At 42.8% G+C, this 25,392-nt stretch overlaps 2 protein-coding genes across 4 annotated transcripts; both read right to left on the bottom strand.

Annotated features, from left to right (window-relative positions):
- Positions 1 to 381: 381 nt before the first annotated feature.
- phyhd1 (phytanoyl-CoA dioxygenase domain containing 1) lies at positions 382 to 7,289 on the bottom strand. Its single transcript, XM_060038694.1, has 11 exons — positions 7,129 to 7,289; positions 5,429 to 5,584; positions 5,060 to 5,135; positions 4,895 to 4,942; positions 4,750 to 4,805; positions 4,587 to 4,649; positions 4,438 to 4,459; positions 3,746 to 3,874; positions 1,588 to 1,701; positions 1,141 to 1,267; positions 382 to 1,005 (listed from the first exon to the last, which is right to left on the bottom strand). The coding sequence occupies exons 1-11, from the start codon at positions 7,159 to 7,161 to the stop codon at positions 957 to 959; spliced, it is 873 nt and encodes a 290-aa protein (XP_059894677.1). The 5' UTR covers positions 7,162 to 7,289; the 3' UTR covers positions 382 to 956.
- A 2,384-nt stretch (positions 7,290 to 9,673) lies between these two features.
- On the bottom strand, positions 9,674 to 23,058 carry lrrc8aa (leucine rich repeat containing 8 VRAC subunit Aa). Of its 3 annotated transcripts, XR_009523196.1 has the most exons (4): positions 22,910 to 23,058; positions 17,756 to 19,877; positions 10,772 to 13,980; positions 10,569 to 10,697 (listed from the first exon to the last, which is right to left on the bottom strand). XR_009523196.1 is itself a non-coding variant. In XM_060038689.1 (3 exons), the coding sequence occupies exons 2-3, from the start codon at positions 19,865 to 19,867 to the stop codon at positions 13,711 to 13,713; spliced, it is 2,382 nt and encodes a 793-aa protein (XP_059894672.1). In that variant the 5' UTR covers positions 19,868 to 19,877; positions 22,910 to 23,058; the 3' UTR covers positions 9,674 to 13,710. The 3 variants fall into 3 exon arrangements, 2 of the variants coding, with proteins under 2 accessions (XP_059894672.1, XP_059894674.1); XM_060038689.1 differs by having other exon boundaries at positions 9,674 to 13,980; XM_060038691.1 differs by having other exon boundaries at positions 9,674 to 13,980; positions 22,880 to 23,049.
- Between the last annotated feature and the right edge of the window lie 2,334 nt (positions 23,059 to 25,392).

Genomic DNA, 25,392 nt, shown 5'->3' on the forward strand with positions numbered 1-25,392 from the left:
TGTTTTGTCATATGGCCTCTTCTCCCAGGTTTATTTTGCAATATTCTGTAAGGCTGACATGATGGTTCTTACCAGCAAGATGTGATTTGTTTTATTTAATTTTTTACCTCTAAATTGTTTGTATTTTCTCAACTCTACGGTAAAACATTATCAGTATGGTAGATTTAATTCTTTCATCTTTACATTTCGTTTTCTTAAAGCTAGTATTGCATGTACATTGCATCATTAAAGATAATGCTGAAATATTTTTTTCTTTTTGAAATTTCATCTGATTCTAAATAGTTGGATAACATCCATCTTATTAATGGACGCAAAGACTCATGTCAGAATGCATGAAACATCCAAATATATTTCAGGAAAAAAATTTGCTGCCCACCTAAATCAAGATTGCGCCGTTTTATTTCAACAAGATTGATTGTTTTGCACTCCAATAGCAAAAAAGGGGTGGACATTCGGGTGGACAAGTTAAGAAAATAGATGAAATATCCAAGCTGAGAAAATAGTGTGTTGTACATATCAGGTGTTCCTTCCAAAACAGGCGGTTTGTTTGGATTCAATAAACCAAAATATATATATATATAATAATCACAAAAAAAAGTACAATATTAATTGTAACAATTATTAGTAGTATATGGTACAAAAGGTCTTCAGTGTCCATTACAATCGAACATATAATTGGTGAATCTTAGCTTAGAAAGTACACCGGTAAGACTTTTTTTCCTCTCTTCTGAAGATGTAAGTGTATCACAACGCCGACGCGTAGAATGCAATGTGTAGTTGTTAGTAACAGTTGAATAAGGATAGACATAAAGGATATATTTCCCAGTAGACTGACTGATTGGACTTAAACCTGACCATGTAATAACGTGACAACATAATGTTCGGGCAAGTTGGCGCTTTCTCAGACCACTGGGAAGCGTGATGACACAAGGAGAAGAAAACCATATTCTGATCCTTCATGTGGTGTAGAGTGCGGGGAAAGGGAGCTCTTCTGTGGGCTGGAGCCTTAAAGGGACAGAGCAACATTAGGCACAGTCAGAATGTGAACTTGCGAGATCAGGATGGTCCACGAGGCTCTTTAAAGACCTCCATGCCTTGTGAGACCTGGTTTAAATGTCTCCCTCTTGGATGGTATCTCACCAGTTCTCAGGGCTCCAGCGAGTCTCCTCGGTCTCCATCAGGTGGAACGTGTAAACATGGCGGGAGTTGTCGGAGGTGTTGGGCGCACTGCGGTGCACCACCTGCCCGTGGATCAGGACCACCCCACCTGAACCAACCAGGGCTGTTAAAACCCACTGAGAAAACACCACTGCTCCACTCATGATGAGGAGGAACGGACAGCCTCAGAGGGGATTCACGTCATAACCATAATCAATCTCAAAACCTAAATTTAGGCATTTGAAAGATCTTTAATAAGGTTTAATGTTTCAAGTTTCTTATCTAAAGAAGCTATTTGTGCACAGATTAGTATTTAACTCCCACCGCTACAGAGACAGCCTGTCCAGAAGCTGCACTTTATGTCCCCGGCTAACCCGCCTACAAAATACTGCATCCTTAGAACGAACAAGAAAGCGGTCTAAAGAGTACCTTTCTTCACTGGGGCGGGAACGAATTTATCGTCATCGTAGGCCTGTTCTTGGCCAACAAAATTTGTCAACGGGTAGCCTTCTTGGGTCCGCACCATACGACGAGAAATACCACCTCAGTGAATAGAAAGAAAAATAAGGATTAGATTGTTCAGGTCTTATAGAATAGAATAGACTTTATTTGTCATTGTGCATTGGATACACAACGACATTTGTTTGTGCAACCACTAACAAAAGTGCAGTTGTGCTGGGTGGAGGGTAGGAGTGTAGTGTGATTATTAAGTTCTGTGATGGCCCTGGGGATGAAACTGTTCTGCAGTCTGGAGGTGCGGGCTGTAGTGGCCCGGTAGCGCCTGCCAGAGGGTAGCAGGGTGAAGAGATGGTTTGCGGGGTGAGTCTCATCCTTTAAAATGCCACATGCTCGGCGGAGGCAGCGCGTCCTAAAGATGTCATCCAGGGGAGGCAGTGGAAGTCCAACTATTCTCTCAGCAGACCTTATGACCCGACTGAGGGATTTCCTGTCCTTTTCTGTGCAGTTGACGTACCATGCAGTGATACAGTAAGTGATCACACTTTCAATGCAGCAGTGGTAAAAAGTCTTAAGCAGCTCGGGAGACAGGTTGTTTTTCCTCAATATTCTCAAGAAGTAGAGCCGCTGTTGTGCTTTCCTTACTGTGGCAGTTGTGTTCATCACCCATTTCAGGTCCTCTGAGAGCATAATCCCCAGGAACTTAAAGCAGGAGGTCCTCTCTACTTCCTCACCATTGATGATGAGGGGTTGAGGGTTCGCCTTTTGCCGCCTGAAGTCGACTATGATTTCTTTTGTCTTTCTGACATTCAGGGTCAGGTTGTTTTTTTGACACCATTCTGTCAGTCTGTCAACTTCGTCTCTATAGGCACTTTCATTTTCATGGGTGATTTGTCCTACCACAGTGGTGTCATCTGCAAATTTGATCACAGTATTTGAAGGATGGGTGTTGGTGCAGTCATATGTGTATACGTGTATATTATGTATGTAAGATGTATGTATGTATGTGTGTTTGTATGCATGTATGTATGCGTGTGTGTGTGAGTGAGTGTGGGTGCGGGATCTGTTGTCCTGGTTGTGGAACATAGGCCACTCTCATAAGGACCTAGGAGAGGAGGATTGTGGGAGGACAGATTCCTCCCAGGCCAACCCTACCAAACCTAGAGGTAGCACACCTGGGGATAATCTGGCTAATGAAGCCTGGAGGCTTATATACCAGAACCAAATAAACTGCCGGTAGAGAGGAATTGGTTGCACGGTCGGCAAACTGAATCGCCAACAGTGTGGTAAGAAAGGAAGAACAGAAGTAGACAAAGAAAATAAGTAGACTTGGTACTAGTTTGACAACTGCTTACGCACAACAACCACGGACTGGAACTGTGGACTATGACGGGAAAAATCTATTTTCACATTCTGTGTCTCTATATTTGTTGGAATGTGCCTGTTTTCAGTGAACCCCTTCGGGGGATGTGTTTAGAGGCTGTTTTCCTGACCCCCACGGGGGATGAAGGGACAGGCCAGGGATTCAACTGATGGGGCAAGGCCACAACCCCTTTTTATCACCATCATTGAGGAACAATCGATACATTACCATCTGGTTAACAAATGCTTTAGTTTTATTAGGGGGCACAGCTGCCCTCAGAATCCTGACAGAAAGGGTATAAGAACTCCTCATTTTAGTCAATGCATCAGACTTCAGCTTGTGCACCTCTTGGAGGGGCACAGGGTGATTTCCCATGCAGGTTGATTTCCCATGCAGGGGTCCTTGCGGAGCTCTTGGAGAGACGCAAGCGGAACTCTCATCTGAGGCCTCGGATCATTGTTTGTTTTATGGATAATTGTTAGTTTATTGTACCGTTATTGCCCAAATATGACAATTATTGTTATAAGTTCGGATGACCTTTTATTCTACCCAGTTTAGACAATTATGATTGATGTGGTTCCCGAATTCCCAAAACAGGACGAATGGCCAGATAGACGGACACCCCATCCCTGGCCTGTAGTGTCTCCCTCCATATTTGTCCTTCTTCTCAGGCTAGGTGACCCAGTGTATATGCATGTGTGTGAAGATTTCTTTTGCTACAATATGTGTGATGTTAATACGAGATAAAAGAGTAGAAGGAGAACGTACTGTTGTGCGTCCCAGGGATGAACCAGAGGCAGCCATTGTCCTCGGTGGCGTCCTCCAGGGCGACCCAAAGGCCCATCACCCTGCCCAGCGGGGTGGTGTGCAGGAACGTAGCGTCTTGATGAGGAGTCACTGGGGAGTCACACACACAACCACACAGTCACTAGGCACTCATTCAAAGTTGTATCTAAATTGTATACAAGTTTTGTAAACCTCTGTTATGGTGTTCTGGTCCACTTCATGGTGTTAATTAGGATGTGTGTGAGATATAATTATTCCTGACAAATGAAACCCTGTTCTACTTATAATGCATATATTAATACTATATATTTCAATAGTTCAGAATGTAAAATATACACTGGTAACTTGCTCTATTGGGATAGATGGTTGAAGTTAGATACTAGTAGAAAAAGTTTAACATAACGTCTAATCCACTGAGCCCCATCAACGCCAAAATTGTGAAGACAATGACCAATGATATGGATGAAATTACAGTCTGTTGCTCCATATCAATTATTTGTTTTCTTTTGTTAGCTTTCTATTGGTCCTTGTCTTTAGTCTATAGGGTCTTTATCTATTGGATTCTTGTATGACCCTTAAACCTTATAGTGCACTGTTGAAGGGAAGAACTACATCAACGTTTGTCCTTGACTTCACTTCTTAATTTCAATAAGTTTGACATGAACAATGCTTACCCTCTCCACCAATCCCTGGTTGCTTGATGGGAGATGAGGCAGAAAATGGTGTAATTCAATAATTCATTCAACAATAGGTAATAAGTACACTACGCAGAATCCATGATGCAAATGCTCTAGTAAAGATGACAATTATGAGTGTTTCCTACCTTAAAAATGTACATGCTTTGTAGAATCACAGGGCTTTGAAGACCGAGCTTCTTAGCAATTCCCTGTGGAGGATAGACACATTTAATACACACTGTTGATACGAACAAGGGTATTTTCTTCACAGATTTGTGATAATTGAGTTAAAGTAGTAGTTCCCCTAACCTGGACCTGGGGCGAGTGTGTCATCTTTTTGTACGAAGGCTCATGAGCATGGAGGGCTGTAGGGGATCAGAATGAATAATGTTCATCTGAAGCAAAAACATTGGTACTCTCAAAGAGATGCGCATACATCTGGTATCCTCCTTACCATGACCGACTTTGTTCAAAGAACGTTCTCGTGGAACTGTAAATTCACCTGTAAATTGAGCATAAATATAAATTGGGCAAGCCTATTTCATTTGAATATATATATATATATATATATATATATAAAATGTACAAATTCATATTGTCATTACTTGTATAGGCCTACCGTTGTCATCAAAAACGCCTTTCTCAAAGAAGAAACGTATCTTGTCCCCGCTGGTGAGGAAATAATCAGCATTCCCCTAGGACAGGAACACTGGGTCAGGGGCCCATAAGTCTCAGAAGACAGGGTTGATAGATGGCAACACTGGCTACGCTGGCTACAGCCGACAGTCAATATATATATAGGGGTACATGAAAAAACAAGGAAAGCGAACTGAAAGGGTATTTACCTGCCTCTTTCACCGCACAACACAAGCATATGAGCAAAGTGGTTCAGGATATGGTTTAAGGCAGCCAAACTCATGATAAAGGGACACTTGAATGGCGAACGTACAGTAAGTGTTGCCTTCCCATCGGGTTCTGTAGGCTATACCTGGTCTTTCAGCTGGTCGTTATCGGTAGAGAAGGTGATACGGCAATGTTCCGGGACATCCATCCCATCCACTATCTCTGCCATCCTGCATCTGAGCTGATCACACTCCTCTGCTGTCAGGAGCCCGTCCAGGACAACATAGCCATCCTCTTGGTACTAGAACACAGTGACAATATATGCAAATATTACTGAATGGTCGCAGTTTGGAGGATCATGGAATGGTAGCCTACTTTGTTCATAGAGAACCAGTTCCTAGATGGTGTCACACTGACTGTATAGGCCTATGCTTTGTTGTAATCTTGGGAGCTAGGCCTTGGTGTGCTGTGCTTGCTTATATTTTTGCATAATAGTGAAACAGGATGAAATGAATAGCTAAAATATTCACCAAAAATCAATTAAAGTACATTTTCTCATTCTGATTGCTGTAGTACTTGCCAATGGTGGGCTTTTACCTACTACGGGTCATTATTTGTTGACATTTTGCATAATAGTGAAACAGGATGAAATTAATAGCTAAAATATTCACTAAAAATCAATAAAACTATATTTTCTCATTGTGATTGCTGTAGTACTTGCCAATGGTGGGCTTCTACCTACTACGGGTCATTATTGGTTGATATTTTGAATAATAATGAAACAAGATGAAATTAATAGCTAAAATATTCACCAAAAATCAATAAAACTACAATTTTTCATTCTGATTGCTGTAGTACTTGCCAATGGTGGGCTTTTACCTTCTACGGGTCATTATTTGTTGACATTTTGCATAATAGTGAAACAGGATGAAATTAATAGTTAAAATATTCACTAAAAGTCAATAAAACTACATTTTCTCCTTCTGATTGCTGTAGTACTTGCTAATGGTGGCTTTTACCTACAAATGGGTCATTATTTGTTGACATTTTGCATTATAGCAAATTAGGATGCAATTAATAGTTTGAAATATTCACCAAATGTAATGATTCAAAACAATTAGTCATGGGAATTTCAATAGAAAGATTAAAATACATCTGTATTTGGGACGCATCATGATGCAGTTTTTCAGGTCAACAAATAATGACCCGTAGTAGGTAAAAGCCCACCATTGGCAAGTACTACAGCAATCAGAATGAGAAAATTTAGTTTTATTGATTTTTGGTTAATATTTTGAACTATTAATTGCATCCTGTTTCACTATTATGTAAAATATCAACAAATAATGACCTGTAGCAAATAAAAGCCCACCATTGGCAAGTACTACAGCAATCAGAATGAGAATATGTGTTTTTATTGATTAATGGTGATTTATTTCCTGAAACAATTCCATGGCAACGTCTATGTCACCAGTCTGTGGGGTGTAATTTGTGGACGGTCCCTAAAACAGATTGCAGCCGGACCGTAGATTACAGCGCTGTTCTTGCACAGATATCGATAGCAACAACTTTTTTCGGTGTGATTTTTTGTCAATACGCTGTCCTATACTGTCCTCAACATGCTACACCCGTAATATAGTGCAATTGTGTTGATTAAGCCGATTGCGGGATGAATCCGATTGCAAAACTGAATATCCAGCGAATATCCAACCTGCTGCTAACTTTTACCCGCTTTACGTAAGACGTGTGCATAGACTCGTTGCATCTACACTAAGTCAAGTATATATGTAATAAATCGGTACGCCTGTCATTCCCAATGCACCTATATAACAGTATTATAATGCTCACCTTCTGCGCGTAATGATCCGCCATAAAATCCATCTCACTTTGAAAAAAGCACTCGGATGCCCGGGCCGTGATCCGGGTCCTCAACGAGTCAACGACATGTGATGACAGAGGAGCTGCTCAGCCTCTCTGACCTAGACCCGTTAGTCGGATTTTGAACCCTTTTGTGCAATCCGCGTGCAGCACGTGTAAACATAATATGTAAGTTATCGAGGACTTTAGTATGCCCTAGGATTGTCATAGGAGCTAAGGAAAACTTGGATGGTCTCTAGGCTAGTAAACCTGTATTTAATTAGTAACTCCTATAGTGACTTGACTTGTAGGCCTACATCACTAAGCCTATTGGTGGGTGCTAAATTCTTCAGAAACTAACTAAATTAGAAACGTATTCACTATCAGGTTTAGAGAACATTGTCGTGTTTACTGAATAATAATACACGCGAGTTCACTGTTAACTGGCTACCACTTTATTGAATGAATAGCAGCATCCCGAGTATAACGTGATCAACACTTCCCGTGCATCCGGCTAAACCTTCTCCCAAGACATAGGTTGCTATCACGTTATTATTATTATGAACCAAAGTGCAATAATACCACAAACATGATGGTCTGTGATAAACCATCATAAAAGTCTCTCCTGGCTTCGCAATAACATCAGTTTCTTTGATAATGTGGATCAACTTCTTCTTGTCCAGCCCCGCTGGCCACTCCCTAAACAAGACGCCATCCTTCAGCCGCAGCGCGTCCTACGCCCAGAGCAGGTGTGGGAGGAGTTCATGTGACTTGGGGGGGTCTCTCCCCAAGCCGGAGTGCTTCTATTGCTGGAGCCAGCTCCGGATCCTCCTCCTGCCTCCACCGAGGCCAACTCCACCATCAAGACGCCGGGTCACCCAACAAATGTACCCATTCCCACTCTCAGTATATGAACAGTCTCTGGGACCCCCATCCCCGGCTCATGGCCATCCAGCTTTTCACCATAGCAACAAGCTTTTGGCCTTGCAAAGGCACTGTGACGTTACCAGGCTGTGTCCCCGGTCTGGGTCCTATGTCAAAGTCGTACCCCTGTAAGACCTGGAGCCAGCGAGCCACTTGGCCCTCTATTTTCTTCAATGACTAAACCGTTTCAGAGATGCACTGCCTGTTTTAACTGTATCTGCATGCCATACAGGTAAGGCCTGAAGTAGATAGCATGTGTAACAGCAAAGATTGATAGATTGCGGGGAACATAGGACCTTTTTCCCAGAAAAGGTTCCTATGTTGCCCGCTTTTCCCAAAAAGGGTCCTATGCTCCCCGGTATACATACCGGGGAGCATAGGCTATGTATGTATGGCTACAGGGGAACATAGGACCCTTTTTGGGAAAAACGGGGAACATAGGACCCGGGGAACATAGGGATGACCCCGCGCCTAACCATGTTACTCGCATCTGTGTCTAAAACAAACTCCTGATCTGGGACTGGGATGGCTATGACTGGTACCATCAGGATAGCCTGCCACAACCTGTGAAAAGCCTCTCCGCACTGGTTTTCCTAATCAAACGGCATCCCCTTCTCCGCCAACCTGTGCTACGGGCCCGCTAAACCAGAGAGGTGAGGAACAAAGGATGCTAGAACAAAAAAACTGCCTACGCCGGTTTGAGACCGGGTACCTTCCAATCCTGCAGACCCAGAATCCTCTCAGGATCGGTAGCTACCCAATCCTTACCCACAATGTTCCCTACAAACCTGCCATCATGTAGTAGTACACTTTATCTGGTTATACCTCAATTTGACTAGCTTGCAGGCTCTGGGAAAAGGTCTGGAGGTTGGGCAGTCCCGTATCAAAATCGTTTGCATGGTAAAGCCCTTTGTGGAGATACAATAGCACAGGCCGTCTTAGGGACTCCCATCAGTACCCTTTCCATAATCCGGTCAAAAGTGGCGGGTGCATTGCCCAGGCCGAATGGCATTACAGGGTATTACCTGCTACGATGGTCCAGGGAGCCACGCAACCCTGCAATCTATCGAACGCCTCGTGAACAGAATGTGGGTATAAAGTCCTTGTGAGTCACACAGAACCAGAAATGGCTAACTTTCCTTGAAACCAGAACTCAGGCTGGCCAAGGGTCTAACAATGACTAAGGGTCTAACACTGACACCTCACTGACCTTGACGATTTGGCCAATTGGTCCTTGAGTACAATTTGTCTTGGAGGCCTATGGATGGGGCAGGCCCCCCAGTAACTGGTGAATCCAAGTACAAGTATTATTATGACTTTTTAATGCATAATAACATGCCTGTGTGTTTCAGCCCTGATATTGTACAGCATCCCATCTGAAACACTCAAGCTGTATTAAAAGAGAAATCCTCTGTCCTTGCTCTGATTCTCACCAGTCATACAGTATTTGCTAACGCTAAGAAAATCTCATTGGAGCCATGGCAGAAGGCCAAAAGAAAGCTATCAAACTGATTGATTACTGACTTTAATGAATGACATGAAAATCCACTGGGGTGTGTTTTTGAGGTTTTTGGTACAGAGAGAGAAATTTCCTGAAATAATCAACTCATAGTTTAGCCTCTCCGTACTGGTTTATTGCCCTCATATTAACAGGTTAAAAGGCAAAAAAGCAACTCAACAACTGAAGTCAAACACATACTCTTACATCACACAAGTAAATGTGTAACAATCAGCAACTATCGCTACCCCATAAACATATACATAAACATTATACTGTTTGGACAGCTTGAATTCCTCGACACTAGTATTTCCAAAATGTTTAATACTTTGGGCTGTTTTACCAATAGTACAGCAGAATACAGTACACACTGTAGTGCGTAGTACACACTGTAGTAAGTAGTACACATGGATGCAGCCTTGAAGCAGTACAGAAAATGTAATCAGTGTAAATATACTGTAACCTAGAAGTAAACTTTAATTTGCCACATTTCCAATGAATAGCGCTGTGACAGTTTTAAAACACAACAATGTATTCCCATAATGAAAAAAATTTTCACGATTAATTACCAAACAATGACAAAAACATTAATACCAACATTAAAACTATCATTACTTATGGTCCTATGTTCCCAGCATGGCAGCAGTCATTGAGATGTCAAATCACAATGTATATAGCACTTCAATCATTGAACTCCATTGATTCAGAAAATCAATGTGCATCGTATCAGAAAGGAGTTTGTGGACAAATACAAATAGTAAATCGCAATACAAGCACTTTACAAAATGTCTAATCAGAAAGACCCAAGGATAACTAGTTTGTTAACCTTTATGGCAGGCGTGTTCACGCAAAAATGCTCTTAGGCATTATAGGCACAACATGGTGATTTCGATTTTTCATGTTTTTGTGAAGCCAAGGGAGACAGTAACAGGGGTTTCCCTTTATTTCCTTTAAGTTGAATATAAGGCCGTAGTGTTTCTTTGTGATATAGATACAAGACAACCCCCAATTTAGTGTTAAGAGACAACTTTATTATAATAGTCAGGGCGATAGAAAACTTTCTGGCCATATTTATCATATAATTGCCCATAATATATATATTAAGTCCTTTTGTTAAGGACAATAACATGATTCCATCCTGTTAGAACGTCTCATTTGGTACGTTAATTGTCAGGGTCATGAGGGAAATTCCATATTGCATGATACTACAACTGAACCCAGCAATGTCTTCGAAAGGTTTTTAACAAACACATTCAATTATTCAAACAATAAATTATAGGTCTGCACGTTTTGATGTGTGAAGCAACAGCATTTAATCCAAATTGTAACGTTTCATCAAGTCTATATTTAATAGGACTTGAATGATGACTCTTAATCACCTGTTGCTGACAAATTATATTATACTTTACATAGATGTGAGTAGTGTTTATTTTTTAACACTGTCTACTGCTGGCATTGGGTTACATAGTACAGAGTTAACTTCAACTAATTTAGGGGTCATTTTGTTAGTCAATGCTTGAAAAAGCTGTCTGACCTCATTCAGAAATGCTGACATGCAGCAAGATGTGTGGTTAAGACTTGCGTATGAATATACAAAAAAAAAGGGATGTCATGTTGAACTGACTAGCTCCAAACATTCCCATGGATAGAAGTTCTTAGTTTCAGGGGGAAATGTAAAGCAGGGTTATGAGACATTTAAACAGGAGCACCAAGAAAAGGTACGACGTATAGAAATGACAGATGTGTGATCAGTGCACAATGACTCAGTTGAAAAAAAAAAAAAGATGGTTTGGCCACATCTTTCCACAATCTTCTGCCTTAAACTAAATGAGTGAATGAAATGAATGGAGGAATGGGTTAATGAATGCGTGATTCCCTGTAGTTCACTTCTACGGCACTCTCAAGTAAGTCAGTTCAATTTAATTTGAACTGTCTACGAGGCATGAGCTGTCTACGAGGCAAAGCATTCAAACCACAGAAAACTCGACCAGCGAGATAAGGCCAAAGTTTGTCCAGAACAAATGATTAACATAGGCCTATATTTGACACTCATAAGTCCACATCAACTGTGGGCATGTGGTTTGCCGGATTCCAACATCTTTCATGTTTGCCTGGTGACTAAACATCCTAAATATAGGGGGTTGTGGCTGCATAAACATAACGGTCTGGCAGAAAAATCCCTGCATACTCGATTTCAGATCATATACGTTTGGAGGGCTTGTCTCATCACTTTGTGTTTCAGTGTGCGTTTGGTACCTACAAATACCTACATATTCGTCTAAACCAATACCCAATGTTTCCATTGCAGTGGCTCTGTTCCGAGAATAGTGACGATGGCTCCAGCTTCTTACAGGAGTGGAGCATATCCAGCCTCTCCCAAAACACAATAATACTAACACAACCAGGACAGAAAAAGGACATTGATTTGTAAAGCAAAAGGAACTTGACTCAAATTTTGTCGTAAAAAACAACAATTTCAACAAAAAGTGCATTTGTCTCATGTTATTACAACTGCCAGACTCCTAAAAAAACAACTTAATCCAGATGTAATGAACAATGCCACATTTCATACAATCTGTATGCATTGAACAGCAACATGAAGATCATATTACCCAAAGTCAACCTGTACCCGCACACCTGAAAATACCAAGTCATGAAGAGATATAAAAAGTAAGGCATTAGTAGTAAATAACAAAAAGTAGAACCTGGCTGTAGTACACACATCTTCCGAAGCTATTCAAGCAGACAAAACCACTTGTTTCCCTTTAGAACAACCACAAATACCATCTTTGGACGTGGTAATAATCCCTTATTTTAAGCATTCTGGCAAAGCCAATTGCAGATTTATCCGAGGTAAATGGAAGACAAATAAAATATAAACACATCAAAATAAAAAGCACACAAAGTTTCAGGCAGACAAGGCACAAACACAACATTTCTCTCTACTGGGGATGAAAACTAAGTTGGAAGCAAATCCAAAGAGGCTCCCCACTCAACTTTAGGGAACTTTACCTAGTGGTTCAATTATACACATCATTCAGTGCCCAAATAAATTAGGATTAAACTCTGGTCAGGAACTTTCAGGATTTGCACCTGCAATTAAACCAAGTGAAGTGAATAAATAGCAAATATATCCGCTTTGTAATACTTTCTGTGCATGACCATTTCTATTTGCAATAAAGATGAATTTAATTGTATATATAGACATGTTAGTGGCTAGGAGATAGCCAGCTCAAGACTGGTGTGTCTCTGTAACTCTTATACTCCCATGAAACAACAGTGTTATTCTTCTCCTACTCACTCTGTTCAAAGTGTCCTAAGGGTGTCATAGACTTCTTCTGTTTTTCGCTTAAACAAGTTCACCAAGTCCCTGTCCTGTTGCTTGGCAAAACCAAGAAAAAATCAAGAATAATCCTTTAAACCACAGGCCTTGTCCCATGCCGAGTGTTATTCAGGCAGCTGGGATACCCTGTTGATCGGCATTGTGGAGGACATGATACAGCAGAGGATTCAATGCTGTCAAATCTTTCTGGCAAGACCTATTATTGAATCTGCACACACAAAATACGAAACAAATCCACATTTTCGGGGGATTTTGGGGGTAAATAATATATTAATATAATAATAGTGTCCCTCCTGTGTAGGGTGTGTGTTAATGATTTGTATCAAGGAATAATTATTCTATATATATATATATATATATATATATACACGTGAATGTGTATGACTTTTGCATTTAAGATCAAGATAAATGATTGAATTATCATTATGGTACAGGTTGGACACATGCTTTTGACTGATCAGGGCTTGACCCACAGTCACATAGTCAGAAGGGCTGTACAGTATACACCTTATCCCCAACCCTACTTATCTCAACCCCTCATCAATCATCCATACAGCTCCCCCTCAGTCCTTATCTCAACAGGAAGGGTGGGTCCAACATCCATACTTTCTTCCGCTGGCTTTTAAATAGAAAAAAATCAGGGCGTCTTGGTGGCTCAACTGCTAGTGTGCAAACCATAGGCAAATAGCGACCCGGGTTCGATTCCCATCGCTGGTCCTGTGCTGCATGTCGTTCCCGCCCTTCTTCAACTCAATGTCTTGTCTCTGTCCAATGTCCTTTTCCTTAAAGGCACAAAAAGCAGCAAGACTCAAGCTTGGTCGGCCCTCCACAGCTGCTCCTTGACCTCGGGGGGCAGCGTGTTGAACAGGTCCTCCTCCACCACCAGGCAGCTCTTCTTCAGCAGCCGGCACTCGCCGAGCTCCACGGGCAGGACCTCCAGCCGGTTGCCCCTTAGCTCCAGCTGGGTGAGGCCCGTGAGCTCCCCGAAGCGTGACGGCAGCGCCTGCAGGCAGTTGCTGCCCAGGTTGAGCGTCCGCAGCTTCTTGCACTGGAACAGCTCCGGGGGCAACACCTCGATCTGGGGGGCAGATGACATGCAGAGAGGGTTATGGGTTACATTGACAATAGTTTTACTGTGGAGGAAGGCTCACCAGCCCAAACATCTGTGCCAAATCAGTAAGGAAATGAGGCCCACAACAGAGGTGGGAGTAAGTCACACATGTGCAGGTCTCAAGCAAGTCTCATGTCTTTACCTTCAGGTCCCGAGTAATTTTTGTAAGAGTCAAGCAAGTCAAGCCAAGTCATAGCTTGGGTCAAACAAGTTACAAGTCAAGTCATAACAATTATTTTCCCGATAATGACCAGCATTCTATACATTATCCCTTATTTAAGACTTATCTGAGTTCCGAAATTAAATAATAAGACATAGGCGGCCGCAGTCTTACGAAAACAAATGAAACGTCAAAGTTTAAAATCTAGACAGAACTGATATTAAACCAATGTCAAAGCTAGGGCCGATTATTTTTTCAGATTAGTCGACTAAATCTTACAACTAAAATCTAAAGATTAATTTTGCCATACCAAAATATCTATCTCATTAATTTGATTTACCCATGACTAGTCTCATTCTTAGGGCGTATCAAACCGGAAATATGAATGAACTGAGCTCTCTGGGCCTATCCTGTTCCATTTAACAGTAGACCTTATGTAAGCTTATGAAATGTAACATGTCCAACAGTATTGCAGGACGACGATTAAGCTACAAGTCTCAAGTCATGAATAGCAAGTCAAAGTCAAGTCAAGTATTTTATCACTGTTATCCAAGCAAGTCTGAAGTCCTGAATTTGGTGACTTAAATTTGACTCGAGTCAGGTCATGTTACTCGAGTCCCCAATCTCTGGCCCACACACAAGGCTAGCCTATTCCATTTTGTATCTACCTGTCAGGAATACAGTGTTGCCAGATTGGTTGGGAAATCAGTCTCAATCTGGCAACACTGCAGGTGTAATGAGCCTTATCGTAGATAAATGTCCTTAAACCGTTGGTGGGAGGGTTAGTCTAGAGCAAGGTTTAGGGCCCTGGGCCTAGGACCCCTCAAAGAATATTTTTTTCAAATCAAAACGCGGTCTGAACCGTGCCAAAATCGAGTTCTGAAGGCGTTGATTTGAAGAGTGGTAACACCTCTATAGACCAGGTTAATAAGCCTGGGTAATGGAGCACATAATATTGACAGACGCGCCTCCTTGTGTTAACACTGGTCACATTAGCGACTGCCACTTGGTGGTTTATAGTACACCTACACCTATTAGTATTGTGGCACCGTGCCATCTCCAGGTGTAAAAACTGCAGGCCAAGGCAACCGCAAATATGCATTTGCATAAGAAATCCTTGTCATTATTCTCAGCTTCCTCTTCCTCATAACTGAGGGCTGATTAACCCCCCGCCCCCTTATTTTAGGGTTAGGGTAAGGGTTAGGGAAGAATCAGAAGAACTCAAAAAAGGATTCATGAATATCAGATTATATAATACTATAATTGATCATTAAAATGATGATCAATTATAAAAATAAGATATTTTTCCTGGGAGTAATGAGAAATATGGTTAAAACCAAACCTATTAATAACCAACCTAACGAAGCTAACCCCGCAAACTATGTAAGCTCAGCTCACAAATATCTCTAGAATCCTAAAGATGTGTAGGAATGTCCCTTATCTCCAATTCGAAAACTTTTGAACAAACAAAACATTGAAGTTAGTTCTTCCTAGTTCCCCGCCCCCCGGCCGTGTGCTCACTCTTGGTGGATGAGTTCTCTGATGATACGCCAGACACAGGGGAACCAGCTCGCCCAGTAACCTACCAGCCATGGTTGAAACAAGCTGGACCTTGACCCGCAGAGTTTGAGGTTCAGACCTGGAGGTCTCCCCCTTTACCTCAGCTTAATTACCCGGTGGTGGTATCCCAGGCCCGTTAACACTGTCTGATAAGATTACTGACAGCTGCCATCATTTCACCCCCCCTTACTATCACAGCCAAGGCAGATCAGTGACCCCCTTCACCTGCACCTCTTTCTAACCTATGCTCCGCTGAACCGCTCATGGTTAAACACTACAAAAGCCAAACGACGTGGTTCAGTGAAGAGAACTCTCACCCACGAAGCTGCAGAACACTCGAACAAATGGCATTCAACTCAACTTGAAGCCTATCATCTTCATGACAGCTTGCTCAGCCACAAAACCACGTTCCCTACTTCTAGAAACACAGCCTTTTCCAGTGACAAACCAACCTTAAGTTTCTTCTTGACACTGTAAAAAATCGGACGCAAAACCCACCCCAAAAGTGGGCCCTTCCCTCTCGGAGAGCAGCTCTGTGTTATTCTTCAAACACAAAACTGAATCAATAAAAACGGGATGCTTCCCCTACTCTTCATATTGAACCTCTTAAGAGGGGCACCATGAGCACTACACTGTGTCCTCTCTGCAGTTCAGCTTAACTTGCAAAACTAACATGGGCATGTAAACCCCTGACAGGCTGGACGGTGGATAATATCATGTTGTTTTGTTCTTTTGTACAATATAACCTAGTTAATAATCGTAGGAGGTTTCTCTGTATAATATAACCTAGAGTATAATCGTAGGATGTTTCTTTGTATAATATAACCTAGTGTATAAGCATAGGATGTTTCTTTGTATAACATAAACTGGAGTATAATCGTAGGATGTTTCTTTGTATAATATAACCTAGTGTATAGGTCGTAGGATTTGTTTTTGTTTGATACAACCTAGTATATAAATGTAGGATCGCGGCCCAAGGGAGTACTGGCAGAAGGTTTTGCAGTCTAACGGTGGTACGAAGACACAGCTCTGCTCTGCTCTGAGCTGACTCTCAGAGCTCAGAGCTTGGCCTGGCCTCACCGTAGCAGCGGTGGCCTGCTGTAGCACCCTGAGTTTAAGCCCTGCTAGATTTCTGATTGGCCCACAGTCACTTTGGACGTGATGTAAATAAGGCAGACCACCATAAGACCAAACGTTGGGGAGGCACAGATAATTGCTGGCCAAAAGGAGGCCTGCCTTTCAGACAGATGCGGCCAAACTGACAACTGATATATTGGCTGCAGGACCTGCAGCAAAGTAGGCCACAGGTGTAGAGGGACTTTACAGGGCCTTTCTGGTTCCGGCAGACAGGATCCCCAGCAGGGCGGTCTTTGCGAGTGCACAAAAAACATGTGCATGTGGCTAAAGATAGGGGTGGGCCGGTCGAGGCCCAACTGACTCGTTTTTGGTCCAAGTCTAGCCCTGACCAACCGACCTGCATGCTGGATCCTCTCACTACAAAAGGTTCTAACTCCCAATGGTGAACTGACTTGCTATGCTTAACGTCATGAACATTTCATCGTCTTGGGGAATAGCTCCCTCTAGTTTAAAGACTACTGTGATAACCGCATTTTTTGAAAATACAGGCTTGGTTTGTATCCAGATTTTACGATCCAAATCGGCCACTGCCGCTTATTTTCCGGGGCAGCTTAAAGTCTTGTTTTGCAGACAAAAATAATTCTAAATAATCTGCGCAGTTTTCAGTGATTTGCAGTTGATAAGATAAAGTTGATAAAAACCGAATCAAATGTATCCACGAGCTCCACAAAGTCCAATTGGACAGCCGGTTGGCGTCACTTGCCTTGTGGCTCTCTGGGTTATTAATTGCATTTTACTCTCTCTGCCTCTCCTCAAAGGAGTTCCTACACAAATTTAGATTGACTCTTTTCAGATCTTTCCACTTGTGCCTTGCTGATTAAGTGTAAAACACTGCACTGAAAAGGTTCAGTAAAGTTGGGGACTGTCTGTCCATCCCACACCTACCCGGTTTGACGTCACAGCAAAGTACTGAAGGTTCTGCAGGCGGTCCACGTCGGCGTGGATGCTGGTGAGGTTGTTGTGACTCAGGTCCAGGAAGCGCAGCTTGCGGCAGAAGAATAGCTGGCTGGGGATCTTTTCGATCTTGTTCCTGTTCAGATAGAGCCTCTCCAGATTGGTCAGGGTGCCAATCTGCATGGGGATGTAGGAGATCTGGTTGTACCAAAGCTTCAGGCACACCAGCCGGTGCAGGTGCTGGAAGCTGATGATCTCCTCGATGGTCTTCAGGTTGTTGTCCTTCAGGTCGATCTCCTGCAGGTTGTGCAGGCTGAAGATGGAGTGCGGGATGCGCTCCAGGTCACAGCGCACCAGCTCCAGCTCCGTGAGGTTCACCATCTTCTTCAGGCTGTTGAGCACCATGAGCTTGGTGCCCTCGTTGTTGACGGAGAGCTTCTGAAGGTGGACGCCCACGTCAGTCACCACCTGAGGCAGCTTGGTGAGGTTGCTCTTCAGCCGCAGCACCTTGAGCCTCTTGAGCTCGCGCAGGCCGTCGATGACGATGAAGCGGTTGTTGTCGGCGCTCAGGTTGCCTGTGAGGTGCAGCTCGCTGAGGTTTTTCAGGCTGTAAATCCAAAGCGGGATCTCCTTGATGTCAGTGAATTTAATGTGGAGGGACTTGAGGTTTTCCCGCAGGAAGGCCAGAGCGGGGGCCTCTATTTTGGCGGGGGTATGGTACAGCCACATCTCCCTCAGGTTGGCGAGCTGGGCGATGATAGGCGGGATGGTGATGTCGGGGATGAGCTCCAGCTTGAGCACCTCGACCTCCAGCAGGTCGAACACCGTGTCCGGGATGCCGCTGAGCATGAACAGATGCAGCTCCAGCTTCTCCTGGGAGTTCTTGGTGATGCGCTGTCTCAGCTTTTCTAGTGTCCACTCGTTGTTCAGGTTCAGCTGCCTCAGCTTGTTCTCACTCACCTCGGAGAGGAAGACAGCAAAACGCTTTGAGTAAAGAGGGTCGTACTGATCTATCATGTGCAGCATGAAGGCAAAGTCATTCTTTACATCGGGGATGTCGCTGTAACTGCTCTCCTCGCGGATTGACTCGAAGGAGTAGCGTTTTAGGGAGCGGCTTAGCATCCAGAAGAGCGTGTACATGCAAATGAGACCGTAGACCCCCACCAAACTGATGTAGAAACAGGCTAGGATCTTGAAAAGTGTGGCCAAGGGGTGTGCGCAGTGGTACATTCTGTAGCCTGTCAGCCTTTCAATGTCCACCGTGCACACCACACTGAACTGGATACAACGCACGTAGTAGGCCGTGTAACAAATGATCAACACAAACTTAATGACTTTGATGATGGTCTGACGTATATAGAGACGGTAGACTATGTCGCCTTCCTCCACATGGATCCTAAACTTCTTGACCTTTTCAAAAAGGGCCTTGGCCTGCTCCCCTTCCTTCTTATCTAGAACCCCCGTCTCGGAGCGATCGACTATTCCTTGTTCAATTCTCTTAGTCCTTTGCAGCATGGGAATGCTCGCCTCCACATCCTCGCTCACAGAAGATGCTTTTTTGTCCATGGAGCCATTCATTTTCCCTGGGGGCTTGGGGTCGCTCTCCTCCACTACGGTCTCTGACAGAGCCCTCGTAGTCCACGGAGAGTCAAAGCACTTGAGGAGGATAGAGACAAAGTGCTCCAGTTTAGAGCTTGTCCGGGGGAACTTGAACCAGAAATTGCTGCAGGCCAAAAAGATGAGGGTGTGCAGCAGCACCAGATAGGGGAAGTACTTGGCAAACCAATGGAGTTTATTCTCGTAGCAGACCGCGTCGACGTAGTTATACTGGTGCCGGTCAAGGTCATACTTGATGCCTTTAGGTTCGGGGGCGTAGGGGATGGTGAGGTTGGGAAGGGGGATGGTCTCACAAGTCTTGTTCACAATCCACTTGCAAGGGAGACAAATCATCTTGTCCTGCGTGACCTGTAGTGTGCCGCCAAAGACGGCGATCATCAACATGACGATGGAGATGTAGTCGGTGAACACGTCCCACCATGGCTTCAGGATGCGGTATGCAGGCTGGGTGTCAGCAAAGTACCGCAGCTCTGTGATAGGAATCATGATGGTTTACCTTCAAAGAAAAATAGAACCAGATATTAGTTTGTTTTGAAGGAAAGGAAAAACATCATTCATGTACCAAGTTAACTTTCATGGCTTTATGTTGAATTGTCACATAAAAGTGCATAGTATTAATTACCCATAATGGAAAATCGGGATTGAAATGTATTTATTTTCAAGCCATCAACCCAATAAGCGTAAAGTTGAGTGGACTTTCTGAATATTTCATCACAAACTATCCATGATAAGGACACATTGAAATCCAATGCATTTTATAATAGAGCAAAACAACATGGACTTAAACTTTGGTTACGGTTCCAAAGTTAAATCCCGTAGGTGAGATAAAATGTACATATTTTGTATATGTCCATTCCTAACATTTGTTCTGCTTTTCAAGATTACATTACCATCCTTGGGTTGGCTTCCCATAGGATACACTGTTGGCATTCTGTGTGTGCCAAAGCGGTCAGTGAAAGAATGCAGAGATACAGGCCCCAGGACTACAAGTCTCTCTCAGAGGAGATCTGGTTTGATAAAATCAAACCAAATAGTTCTTTATGCACAAGTCATTGAGGGGCAATAGTCTGGTGTTAACAGGTTTTATCATCTCCGGCATAAGGCATCAGTCAACCAGTTTCCGACTTGCTTGTCTCTTCAGCTCCTGCGGTACAACTTGCTCACACTAAGACAGACTCAATTGTGGACACCACAGCCTCACTTCTTTCAGACACTTCCTCGTAGCTTTTTGCCAGATGAGTTTGCCAGATGCGTTAAAAAGATAGACACTGGGAAACAACTACCAATTTAAATGTATGTTTAGGGTTAGGGTTAGGGTCATTGTATTTTAGAAGATTGAAATAATGTAACGTACATGCATGCATACATACATACATACATACATACATACATACATACATACATACATACATACATACATACATACATACATACATACATACATACATACATACATACATACTGTACATACATACATACATACATACATACATACATACATACATACATACATACATACATACATACATACATACATACATATTACAGGTATGAATTGCAAGAAATTGGTGTTTGTGAGGATTATAAATTAATAATTAATGAAGACATGAAGAGTGCAGTCAATGATGGACCAATGTCAGCCAACAGGGCTTGTACTTGGCAACGTCACACTGCAATGAGAAGCATAAGGGGATTAGAATGATAGTGTTCATAGATCTTTGGTGGATTGTTTAGTCATTATTCGTGGAAAATGTTGAGATCACTCAGAGATCAGTAAATGAATCAATCTTCCACCTGAGTCTAAATAGAAGGGCTATTTACAACTCTATGCTATCACAAAATCCCTCAAGTGATAACAATGACAGGTTTGTAAACACTGAATAAATGAATTTACTCCTTAAAACGCTTCCCTTTCCACAAACCATTAAAACACAAGCTCCAAATGTACCTAATCATTTGTCTAGAGGTGAACTGGTGCAACCTGCTGGGTTTTCACCAAGAGGAGGGGAGGACATTTTGAGTGTCTCCAATATGAAGAAAAAGAACAGCAGCAATTACTCGATCTGCCAGCACAGTTCAAAGCCGTCTTGTCGTAGCCCTCCTCCTGTAGAATCCTACCTCCTCCTACCCACTCTCTGAACAGAGGTGCTTTTGTCAAGGCAGAGTTCTAATCCAGGTAGCCCTAATATAACACAGAGCTGCAACAATAATGAGCTTATTCTATATTGTGTTTTATATCTTTATCATTTTTTATATAATTCAATGAACGAGTTAATCACCAACTCTTCCAAAGAGCAAGGTGAGCAAAGGTTGTTCAGCTTGGATTGTACAACTGTAGCATAGGGAAAATTAAACATTTGATTCCACTTAGATGTTTTTATGTTTTAATTTCATTTAAATGTCCCATGTCTATCTTTAGTTACAGGATACTGTGTCCGTTTTAATGAGGGCAAGTGGACATTCAATATGCCAACATAGCGTTGCAAATGCCAGGACTGTAATAATAGCACTGTGTGGATAGTCGACCATACAATCACCTGCTATCGTCACTTGATATAGGAGAAGTGTGGTCATGATTTAGAAACAACAGACAATACCTACAGGCCTTCAATTTGATATATCATACGTTACATAATATCCAATGAGATATTAATACTGAATAGAGAAATTAAGTCAAGAAAAGGAATCATTGAAATCGTTCAGCATACATAGATGGAAAAAAAACATAATGTAGTAATAATCATAATAATTTTGCAATAATTTGTTTATATTGCACTTTTCTAGGTAGGCTACTTAAGGACACTTGAGTGCATAGAAAATTATAAAATCATGTAACGAAACAATGCATTACAACGTAATGTAACGTCAAAAGTCTAGTATTACAAAAGCTATTAAACTATTCCTTTGATGGATTGGATATTGCCATTGAAAATTAATTAGAGGTCTCACCCCAGATAACCACAACCAGAGACAATGTCACCCAGTGACACACTTCGATGAATAAAAAAGGAAGGCGTTTGCAGTTTCAGTTCTCACTGGAGCAAACTGGTTTATTCCTAAAAACAGTGCTCCCAGTTCCACCACTGTCGACACAATGGAAAATGAAATGCGTTGTTCTTTTAAACGTCTTAGTTTTGATGTTATTCCAAAGCGGCGGTACATAACAGGAGGTATTAAAGAATGAGCAACCATACCTGCCCATCATCAAAGCCAATCAAACAATAGAGACTGCAATAAATCGCCCCAAATCTTTTTCTGATCTGTACAATTACAATCCACCCCTGGCATGGCCTCGGAGTGTCCCTCCACCCGAAACATCTCAACATGTACACCCAGCTACCATAGAGGAATGGAAACACAGCTTTAGTCCCCACTACCCACTGGTTCATGTTATGCTGCCTGGTTGGATCAACAACAGCCCTCCTGTCCCACTGCATTCTTCATGCTTGGATAGAGAAGCCTTGTCCCCGGGACCCCCGGGGGGACTCGAACCCCTACCTGGTTCCCTAGAGGGACTCGAACCCCTACCTGGTGTACTGAAGCCTGGGATGTCTTTCACCTCTTTCCAATATGATGAATACATGTCTGGATTGAACCCATCGCTCACTGACACTCTCCTTCCCGACCAGAAGCATGAGCTTCACTCCCAGTGTTGCCAGATTGGGTTAGAGCTCCCGCCCAATCTGGCAACATTGCCCACTCCAGCGGTACGCAGACGCGGACAACGTGAGCTGAAGCATTTTCACTCGTATTTTCAAAGTAAAGGTACACATTGTACCAGATTTGTACATCGCCATACTATAATGTACAAAGGGCGAATTATTCTTTGACATTCACTTGGGTTTCCAATATGTCATTAAGCATGAGTAAATGTATGATAAATATGTCGCTGGTAGAAAAACATTCACAACATAAATTGGGGTACCTTTGGTTCAAAGAAGGGTTAGGGTTATTTCAACACCGAAGAGGATGCTTGGAGATTTTGCTAAAATCTTCAAAATCCCCCAGATTTCTGGAAGAACTTTTGCAGATGTTTGGGGCCGACTATGAGATAATCAGTTTACCCTGAACCAGGGGCGTTTCGTTTCTGAAATATCCGGGGCTTAGCCCAGAAGAAAAGGGAAAATGCGGCAACAAAAATGGTATGCTTTATTGCGCATATTTTTCATAATGCTTTACATAAATCTACAAAATACGCAGTTTATTATAGCTTTAAATAGCTTCCTGACTGCTGTGCTGCTTATCTCCAGACATCTAAAGTTCCATTCAAGTTATTTCAGAGTAAAATGAATACAAGTAAGACCGACCTTACATTTATAAACTTTGTGTTTGGTTGATTATTTCTCTGTGGTAACATAACAATGCTTTTTGGCAATAAATCTTATACCGTTGGAAAGCCTGTACCCTCTCAAATGTTGCCCCATTTGTATGGAATATGCACTTGTGGGATGAGCAGCAGAGTTGAGTATGAGGGTTGCGCCCACGAAAAATCTTCTTTGCCAATGCCAAGCAGCTTATTCTGCCATTGAGTCATTTGGTGTTTGGTGGATTGGATGATTTAAGTTTAAAGAAACAAGACATATTGGCAATTAAGCAATTTATTTATTTCACAAACAGGAGCCTCAGTAGCATGTCGAAGAACCATACACAGCCACAACAGCCTGGCACCTCCTCCTCATGCTGGTCACCAGCCTGGTCACACACTGCTGTGGGATGGCATCCCATTCTTCAACCAGCATTTGTTGCAAGTCAGCCAACATGGTTGTGTTGGTCACTCTGGCACGAACAGCACGCCCAAGCTGATCCCACAAGTTTTCAATGGGGTTGAGGTCAGGACTGCTAGCAGGCCATTCCATCCTCTCCACTCCCACATTCTGGGGGAAGTCTCTGATAAACCCCGCCCTGTGGGGGCGAGCGTTGTCATCTTGGAGGATAGAGTTCGGTCCCAGACTGTCGAGATTTGGGATTGCCACTGGTTGCAGAATCTCTATATCTCTCTGCATTGAGATTGCCTCCAATGATGACAAGCCTCGTTTTTCCAGTGAGGGAGATGCCACCCCACACCATCACACTGCCTCCACCAAAAGATGTTAGTCAATCGTTGCAATCAGCATTGCGTTCTCCGTGTCTTCTCCACACTTTGACCCTACGATCCAACTGCCGTAGGCAGAATCTGGACTCATCACTGAACATAACGTTCCTCCACATGTTCAGGTTCCAGTGCACGTGTTGCCGACACCAGTGCAAACGGGCCTGACGGTGAAGGGCAGTCATGGCAGGACTCCTGGCAGCCCTATGAGACCGGAGATTGGCTGCGTGTAGTCTGTTCCGGATTGTCTGGGCAGAGAGCCGACGGCCATATCGTCCTGCAAACCTTGACTGCAAATCTGTAGAAGACAGCCTACGGCACCTAAGTGCTGACAGGGTGATGAAACGGTCTTCTTTGGGTGTCGTCTTCTTGGGACGCCCACTTCGCGGCCTGTCATTGACATCCCCCGTTATATGGAACTTGGCCTTCAGTTTGGAGAGGGTACCAGGGCTCACTCCAAATAATGCCGCAACTTGGTTTTTGCGTAACACCAGCCTGAAGTTGCCCAATCAGGTGCCAATCAGGCACCTGATTGGCAGCACCTGGGGGTACCAGAAGCTCAAAACAAGTGTCAATAGCAACGGCAAAATAACCTGTTTGGCAACGGCAAATTTTTCATGGGCGCAACCCACATACTCAGCGCTGCTGCTCATTCCACAAATGCATGTTCTTTAAGATAAGATTTATTGCCAAAAAGCATATATATATATATATATATATATATATATATGACTGGAGATAGGATAGGTTAATTCACTTGAGGTGGTAAACTGCAGTCTGGTTATGTTTTTAAAGGACCCATGACATGTTATTTTATGTATTCTTTAATATAGGTATTAGTGGGCAACTAACACAGTATTCAAAGACGTTCCCGAAATTCAGCCGTGGTGCAGAGTTACAGCCACTCCGAGCCAGTCGCACA

Source organism: Gadus macrocephalus, chromosome 19 (genome assembly GCF_031168955.1).
Source record: "Gadus macrocephalus chromosome 19, ASM3116895v1".
In the NCBI taxonomy this organism is placed as follows: Eukaryota; Metazoa; Chordata; class Actinopteri; order Gadiformes; family Gadidae; genus Gadus; species Gadus macrocephalus.